The 9,542-nt window shown below is 39.6% G+C and overlaps 1 protein-coding gene across 1 annotated transcript; it reads right to left on the bottom strand.

Annotated features, from left to right (window-relative positions):
• Nucleotides 1-3,596: 3,596 nt before the first annotated feature.
• On the bottom strand, nucleotides 3,597-4,831 carry LOC106096318 (uncharacterized; the record flags this gene model as incomplete). The annotated part of the gene is given in 2 exon segments (XM_013264003.2): nucleotides 3,597-4,539; nucleotides 4,625-4,831. Coding segments are annotated over 2 exon segments (434 nt in total), but the record flags the coding sequence as incomplete, so codon positions are not given.
• Between the last annotated feature and the right edge of the window lie 4,711 nt (nucleotides 4,832-9,542).

Below are 9,542 nucleotides of genomic sequence, written 5' to 3'. Positions count from 1 at the left end.
AATAATAGTGTAAGACATTTGAGATTTAAAATCGATCTTACCATGTCCGTGCGTCTATCTGTCCGGCTGCCTGTCCGTCAGTCTGTCTGCCCATCTGCCTGCCCGTCTGTCTGCCCATCTGTCTGTCTGTCTTTTAATGCCTTTTAACTTGTCTTTTTCTTCAATAAAAATTAGATTTTGACTTAGGTCTGTCCATCCGTGTGTCCGCCTGTCTGCCCGTCTGTCTGTCCGTCTTTTTAGCCGCCTGTCTGTATGGCTGTCTCTCCGTCTAACTGTCCGCCTGTCTGTGCGTATGTCTGCGCATCTGTCTGTCTGTCTGGACGTATGTCTGTCCGTCTGTCTATCCGTCTGTCTGTCCGTCTGTGTGTCTGTCTGTCTGTCCGTCTGTTTGTCTATCCGTCCGTCTGTCTGTCCACCTGTCTGTCCGTCTGTCTGTCCGTCTATCCGTCTGCCTGTCTTTCCGTCTGTCTGTCTGTCCGTCTATCCGTCGGTCTGTCTGTCCGTCTATCCGTCTGTCTGTCTGTCCGTCTGTCTGTCCGTCTGTCTGTCCGTCTGTCTGTCCGTCTGTCTGTCCGTCTGTCTGTCCGTCTGTCTGTCCGTCTGTCTGTCCGTCTGTCTGTCCGTCTGTCTGTCCGTCTGTCTGTCCGTCTGTCTGTCCGTCTGTCTGTCCGTCTGTCTGTCCGTCTGTCTGTCCGTCTGTCTGTCCGTCTGTCTGTCCGTCTGTCTGTCCGTCTGTCTGTCCGTCTGTCTGTCCGTCTGTCTGTCCGTCTGTCTGTCCGTCTGTCTGTCTGTCCGTCTGTCTGTCCGTCTGTCTGTCCGTCCGTCTGTCCGTCTGTCTGTCCGTCTGTCTGTCCGTCTGTCTGTCCGTCTGTCTGTCCGTCTGTCTGTCCGTCTGTCTGTCCGTCTGTCTGTCCGTCTGTCTGTCCGTCTGTCCGTCTGTCTGTCTCTCTGTCCGTCTGTCTGTCCGCCTGTCTGTCTGTCCGTCTGTTCATCTGTCTCTGCGTCTGTGTGTCCGTCCGTGGAAAGTACGCTTACTTCCGAAGGAGTAAAGCTAGCTAGGTGCTTGAAATTTCGCACAATGTCTTCCCATTAAAGTTGGTCGGTTGTAATTGTAAATGGGCCAAATCGATCCATGTTTTGGTGTGGCTGCCATATAAACCGATCTCCCAATTTGACTTCTTGGGCTTTTAGAGGGCGCAGTTCTTATCAAATTTGGTTGAAATCTTGCACGTGGCGTTTTGTTTTGATTTCCATTATCTGTACCAGGTATGGATTTAATCGGTTTATAACTTGATATAGCTGCCATATAAACTGATCTCCCAAATTGACTGCTTGAGCCTCTTTAAAGCGTATGTACCACCCGACTTGATTGAAAGTTTGCTTAGTGACTTTTTCTATGACCATTAGCATACGTGCTAAGTAAGATCTGAATCGGTTTATATCCTGATATAGCTCTCATATAAACCGTTGATCGGATTTTACTTTTTGGGCGTAATTCCTAACCGATTTGGTTGAATTTTTATACCCTGCACCACCACTGTGGTACAGGGTATTATAGATTTGTGCATTTGTTTGCAACGCTACGAAGGAAAAGAGCTAGACCCACTGATAAGTATACCGATCAACTCAGAATCACTTTCTAATTAGATTTAGCCATGTCCGTCTGTCCGTCCGTGCGTCTGTAAGTCCATGTATTCTTGTAATGAAAGTGCAGTTCGTATTTGTTGCTCGATTATCACGAAATTTTGCACATGTCACTTTTTTTCTCCAAGGAAAAACGATATTGGACGGTTCAGATTTAGATATAGCCCCAAATATATTTTTCATCCGATATGGCTTTTAAGACTTTAAGTTTTAGTCAGATTTTTAAAATATTTTGCACGATGTGTTTTTTTTTGGCGTCCTAATATGTGTGAAAAATTTCTTGAAAATCGGTCCATATTTATTGTAGATATAGCTCCCACATATATATACTTCATCCGATATGGCCGTTTAAGGCTGTAGAAGCAACAATTTTTCACCGATCTTTACAAAATTTGGCATGGGGTGTTTTATTTGACGTCTCCATATGTGTGCAAAATTTCATAAGAATCGGTTCAGATTTAGATATAGCTCCCATATATATGTATAGCTCCCATATATATCTTTCATCCGACATGGCCGTTTAAGGCTGTAGAAGCAAACATTTTTTTACCGACCTTTACAAAATTTGACATGGGTGTTTTATTTGACGTCTCCATAAGAATCGGTTCAGATTTAGATATAGCTCCCATATATATGTATCGCCCGATTTGCACATAAATGGCCGTAGTAGCTTCAATTTTCAACCGATCTGCACAAAATTTGGCACGAACTGTTTTGTTACTGCACCTAATATATCTGGAATATTTCATAAAAATTGGTTCAGATTTGGATATAGCTCCCATATATATCTTTCATCCGATTCGAACTATTATAGCTGTAGAAGCCACAATTTTGGTCCGATCTTTACAAAATTTTGCATGAAGTGCTTTATTTGACGTCTTCATATGTGTGCAAAATTTAATAAAAATCGGTTTAGATTTAGATATAGCTCCAATATATATCGTTCATCCGATGTGGCCTTTTAAGGCTGTAGAATCCACAATTTTCGTCCGATTTTGCATGAGACGTTTAAATTCATGTTCCAGTACTTGCGCAAAATTTCTTAAAATTGGTCCTAATTTTGATATAGCTCCAGTGTGTATATTTCATCCGATATGGACTTTTAAGGAAGTAAAATCCACATCTACAATCAATCTATGTGTCATTAAAATTGGCACAGGTTTCGATATAATTCCCATATAATCTTTTATCCGATATGGCCTTTTAAAGATGTGGAAATCCAAATCTTGTGTCTTATGGCTGAAAAATCTTACAAGGTTCTAAATTGCTTTTTTAAATCCAAATTAAAGTCTGATTAGGTTTCGACATAAGTTCTACATATAAAAAGTGCTACATGCACGAGGTGGTGTAGGGTATTATATAGTCGGCACCGCCCGACTTTTGCCTTTCCTTACTGGTTTGCACAGTAACTCTCTCTATAACCTCTAATATACGTGGCAAATATGCTTGGAATAGGTCAATATGATATGGCTCCAATATAAACCGATCGCCTGATTTCCAGAGCGTCTAGAGGGCGCAATTGTAATCCGATGTAGCTGAAATTCTTTGCATTGACTTCTGTTATGACCTTAAACATACGTCCCAAATAAGGTTTGAAGCGGTGTATAACTAATAGCAATTCTTATCCATTATCCTTTGTTTGCCTATAAAGACAGACAAAGAACTTGACAAATGCGATCCATGGTGGAGGGTATATAAGATTCGACCCGGCCGATATTAGCACATTTTTACTTGTTATTTACCAATCTCTTCTGCTGAGCTTTGGTACCGATTTTCACTTTTTGTTCTACTTGGGTTATAAATAAAACACTTTAGAAAAAACAGTTTTTTTCTGCGAAACAATGGATTTGAAATATTAACATACATTCATTCATACAGTTTTATTTTTATTATTATTATGTTGTCAATAAACTTTGGAAATGCATACGACTATTTGTTTTTTTTTTTTTCCGAAAAAAAAAAATACAATTAATGATAACATCACAGTAAATTAAAATTTAATGATTACAAAATGTAAAAATTAACCATAATTTGAGTTTCGAGAGCTAAGTTAAATGAAATTACAGAGACTAAGCTACATTTAGGTAAATTTGTTTTGACAATACACTGCTGTCGGGGGAAAGGGAAATACACCAAATATTGAATGTCTGTTGTATGTGTCAGCACCTTGCTCTGGGTACTCTCTTTTGTTGTTGCATGGGTGTTGGGGTGTTAGAGTGTTTTTGAGTGTGTGTTGGTGTCCATATGTGTGTTTGGAAGGTTTTTTTTGCTTATAAAATATGAATTTATGATTGGCCTCTTTAGAAAAACTAAATCGAATATAGATTTTATAAAAAACATGTACTTAAGGCTATACTTAATTTTAAATCTTTTTATTTAAATGTAAAACCATAACAAAAAAAAAATTTAAATATCACAAAATGAATAAAAATAATTGAAAAAAAAAAAAAAACAAAAATTGTCCATAAGTTGTTCAAGGAAAATGTAATCTTTTGAAATTTCTTAACCAAAACACATTTAGGCTTAATCTTCAAAACGAAAGTTAGGAAAAAAGGGAATAAGGGAGGGAGGGAGGGAGGGTGGATTTCTTTTGTTGGTTGTTCTCTTTTTAACTTTGCTTAACACTTGCGAAATATGCTGAATATTCAACGACCTTTTTTAGGGGCATTTAAATTTTTTGGCCAATAAACACAGCTATTACTGCTGCCAGGGCTGCAAACAACGATGTCAGGACATTGCCGCCCATCATAGTGGCGCCATTACATTTTTCTGTGAGACAATCTTCACAGAACACCCGGCGAACATTTTTCTCCGTGGGGTCATCCATGCAGTGATTTAGGGTGTCCGATTTGTTGGTGTAGTAACAGAAACGTTTCACCACCGTCTTGCCATTGACTGAAAAGGAAAATTTGCCAAGGAATTAGTGACCATTGGTAGAAGGAGAAGGAAGGATTTGTGTATGTGTGTAAGGACTGCTTACTTTCTTCAATGGTTTTGCGACACACAGGTCTCTCATGTTCCGATTTGATGGTGCTGCTGCAAGAACGCATAGCACTTAGATTGCGTTCCTTCATCAAATCCCAGGGTATGCTATCCTCACTAAATTCTTCGCCGCAAAAGTTTTCAGCTCCAGCGGTATCTGAGCTGCAGTGCCAACATTGCAGGGGAGCATTGGGAGTTTCATCGGCTGTAAAATTAAAAAATAGAAATTTTTAAAGATTTTTTACTGAGCAGTAAATTTGTTTAAATAGCAAAGACATGAAAGTAAAACCTAGAAATTTTCGTTTTTTAGAGAGTATAATAAGAGACAAATCCTAAATAGGGTTGCCCAAAAAGTAATTGCGGATTTTTCCTATAGTCGGCGTTGACAAATTTTTTCACAGCTTGTGACTCTGTAATTGCATTCTTTCTTCTGTCAGTTATCAGCTGTTACTTTTAGCTTGCTTTAGAAAAAAGTGTAAAAAAAGTATATTTGATTAAAGTTCATTCTAAGTTTTATTAAAAATGCGTTTACTTGCTTTTAAAAAATCCGCAATTACTTTTTGGGCAACCCAATAGTATAAATAAACTCTATTCCATTGTCATAGCTTAGTTTGTCTTTCTCTTGTCTGGCTTCAGACATAGAAAACGCTGATGTAGAGCATTTGAGAAACCCTGAAGACCACAATTGCTTACCCAAGCGGGAGGATGTCTGCACATATGTATGAAAGTATCGTACATACACTAATTCTTCAATAAAGTTTGAATTATTAAAATTTATTTCCTGACTTATGATGATTCATATACACAACATTCTGGAGTTTTGCTGTGTATCTTCGGCGTGAGAAAATTCTACATGAACTGTGTGCCCAAAACATCAAAAGGCCAACTTGAATGTGGGTTGAAGTTAGTTTGTGGTCTCAGCACGTGGGTGTAGGTCATCGGATTCTTTGCTGTTGCTGTTTGGCTTTAGTGTGCTCCATTTTGAGGTTAAATAGTTTTTTTGTTTTGCCTTTGGAATGTTGACATCATCATAACCGAGACAGAAATGTTGATATGAGGACCCCATGAGATTGGAGAAGAGAAACAGAGTCAGACAATAACACTTTTACTTTTGCCAGTCTGTTGGGCGCCCTCGCAAATCTATGTTAAGGGTAAATTGGGGGGGTCATACTCTATTTCGTCATTGTTGTGTAGGTTGGCAATTTTTTCTTTTTTTTTTATTGAAAACACGATGTGGGATTTTTTTGGCAACAATATGAAGAAACACATGAGGCGAAAAGAGAGATATTTGTAAAATAACAAGTAAAAGTGGGCTAAGTTCGGCCGGGCCGAATCTTGGGAACCCGCCGCCATGGATTTTGCTAAAAATGTATGCAAAATAAATTTATTCTATTGGGTTGCCCAAAAAGTAATTGCGGATTTTTTAAAAGAAAGTAAATGCATTTTTAATAAAACTTAGAATGAACTTTAATCAAATATACTTTTTTTTACACTTTTTTTCTAAAGCAAGCTAAAAGTAACAGCTGATAACTGACAGAAGAAAGAATGCAATTACAGAGTCACAAGCTGTGAAAAAATTTTTCAACACCCGACTATAGGAAAAATCCGCAATTACTTTTTGGGCAACCCTACATACAAATATTCGGTCAAACCACCAAATATTGAAGATTCTAGGAACCGAACTAGGATGATCAAGAGATCGGTTTATATGACAGCTATATCAGGTTATAGGCTGATTTAAACCATACTTGGCACAGCTGTTGAAAGACACAACAAAAGTCATGGCAAAATTTCAGCTAAATCGGACAAAAATTGAGGATTATAAGGACACGAGAAGTCCAATCGGGAGATCGGTGTATATGGGAGCTATAACAGATTATGGACTGATTCAAACCGTACTCGACACAGTTGTTTGAAGTCTTAACAAAATCCCACTTGCAAAAATTTTAGCCAAATCGAACAAAAATTCCGGCTTGTAAGGGCTCAAGAAGTCAAATCGTGAGATGGGTTTGTATGGGAACTATATTAGGTTATAGACCGATTCGGATCGTACTTAGCACAATTGTTGGAAATCCGAGCGGAACACCACATGCGAAATCTCAGTCAAATGGGAGAAAAATTGCGTTTTGTAAGGGCTCAAGAAGTTAAATCGGGCCATCGGTTTATATGGGAACTATATCAGGTTATGTACCGATTTGAACCGTACCTAGCTCAATTGTTGAAAGTCTTAGCAGAACACTACATGCAAAATTTCAGCCAAATCGAAGAAATATTGCGGCTTGTAAGGGCTTATGAATTCAAATCGGGAGATCGGTTTATATGGGAGCTATATCAAGTTATAGACCTATTTTGACCATACTTAGCACAGTTGTTGAAAGTCTTAACATAACGCCGCATGACAAGATTCAGCCAAATCGGACAAAAATTGCGGCTTCCAGAGGCTCAAGAAGTCAAATCGGGAGATCGGTTTATATGGGAGCTATATCGGGTTATACACCGATTCGCACCGTACTTAACACAGTTGTTAAAAGTCTTAACCGAACATTTTGTGTAATTTTTTTTCACGTAACCAACTCGCAGGGGATGTCCCCTATATATGCAGTGCATTGCGTTGGCAATTAGGAAAGTTAAGGTTGGGAGGGGGGAAAGAGTGAGTAGTGTTTATTGATATTAGTCTTAAATTTCCAAACGTCAATGTCAATGGGAGGAGGAGACCTTAGCGCAGAGGTTAGCATGTCCGCTTATGACGCTGAACGCCTGTGTTCGAATCTTGGCGAGACCATCAGAAATAATTTTCAGCGGTGGCTTTCCCCTCCTAATGCCGCCAACATTTGTGAGGTAATATGCCATGTAAAACTTCTCTCCAAACAGGTGCCGCACTGCGGCACGCCGTTCGGATTCGGCTATAAAAAGGAGGCCCCCTATCATTGAGATTAAACTTGAATCGGACTCATTGATAGGTGAGAAGTTTGCCCCCACTGTTCCTTAGTGGAATGTTCATGGGCAAAATTTGCATTTGCAATGTCGGTGGGAAAGACATTAGCCGGAAGTCGATTCCATATACGAATGGTTCGGGTGAAAAATTAATTTTCTCGGTAATACATGGTTTGGTCGACTGGCCAATCAATTACAAAGGGGTGTAAGTTCCTGGTGAACATCCTATCGTCAGGGATAAGATGACGAATATGCCTGGAACACACGCCATGAAAATAACGATAGAGCAATACAACGCTACCCACATTCCGACAATGTTCAAGGGAAGCAATAGAGTTGGATACCCTACTGTCCCCAAGCAACACCATCGCTCTCCGTTGAACCGGGTCAAGTAGATCCAAGGATGATTTTGGAGCTTCTGCCCATATATGAGAGTTATATTCCATCCTCGGCCTGATGTAGGTAGTTTGATATTGAGAAGATCAGAAGAGGTCAAATACTTTCTGCGACACTTAAGAAAGTCCAAACACTTGAATGATTCTTTGGACACTTCGAATATGTGTTTTGACCAACGGACATCACATTGCATCTTCATGCCCAGAACATCAAAAACATCTGACTGCTCAATATCTATACCGTCGATAGATATCGAAGAATGAAGTTGGCCGGTGAATCGCTTGTGAGACAAGAAACAGCACTGCGTCTTCTGTGCGTTAAAGTCTACTCTGTTCATTCTACCCCACTCGGAAATGGCCAACAAATCCTAGAAGAGCGTTTCATCCATAATGCGCTTCCTGTCCACAATTTCTTGAGGACTGGGCCTATGGTCGAATGAATATTTTTAGCCAAATCAGACAAAAATTGCGGCTTCCAGAGACTCAAGAAGTCAAATCGGGACATCGGTTTATATGGGAGTTATATCAGGTTATAGACCGATTTAGAGCGCACTGAACACAGTTGTTAAAAGTCAAAACAGAACACCGCATGCAAAATTTCAGCCAAATCGAACAAAATTTGTGGTTTCTAGGGCCTCAAGAAGTCAAATCGGGGGATCGGTTTATGTGGGAGCTATATCTTAGTCTAAACCGATATGGCCCACTTGCAATCCTCAAAGACCTACGATAATATTAAGTACCTGTGCAAAATTTTAGGAAGCTAGCTTTATGCTGTCGTGATTTCGACAGATGAACGGACGGACGGAGATGTCTAGATCGACTCCGAACGTCGCGACGATCAAGTATATATACAACATATGGGGTCTTAGACGAATATTTCTATGTGTTACAAACGGATTGGCTGGATTAGTATACCCCCATCCGATGATGGTGGTGGGTATAATAAGAAAAGTGCTAATTTATGAACAATTCTAGACGGAGCAGGGTCCACGTTGAGTTATAGGCAATTTATCTCTAAATTTTTTATACCCACCACCGAATGATGGGGGTATATTCATTTTGTCGTGCCGTTTGCGGAGTATATATATTCTTGATCGTCGTAAAGATCTAAGACAATCCTACCATGCCTGTCCGTCTGTCTGTTGAAATCACGCTACAGTCTTTAAAAATAGAGATTTCGATCAGAAACTTTGCACAGATTCTCGTTTTGTCCATAGACAGGTTAAGTTTGAAGATTGACTATATCGGATAATATCTAGATATAGCCACATATAGACCGATATGCCGATTTCAGGTCTTTGGCCCATAAAAAGCCACAAATATTATCCGATTATGCTGAAATTTGAGCCAGTGAGTTGTGTTAGGCCACTCGACGTTCTGCTTCAATTTGTCCTCGATCGGTCCAGATTTGGATATATTTATTGTCCGATGTCGCCGAAGTTATGGAATGTGAGTAGCGCTAGGGCTTTCGACATCTCTCTTCAATTTGCTCTAGATCGGTTCAGATTTGGATATAGCTGTCACATGGACCGATCTCTCGATTAAGGGTCTTGGGCCCATAAAAGGCCCACTGATGAATGACAATAA

This window comes from Stomoxys calcitrans, chromosome 3, assembly GCF_963082655.1.
Source record: "Stomoxys calcitrans chromosome 3, idStoCalc2.1, whole genome shotgun sequence".
Lineage (NCBI taxonomy): Eukaryota > Metazoa > Arthropoda > Insecta > Diptera > Muscidae > Stomoxys > Stomoxys calcitrans.
The sequence above is the reverse complement of the archived record's forward strand: the minus strand, read 5'-3'. Positions and strand labels throughout refer to the sequence as shown.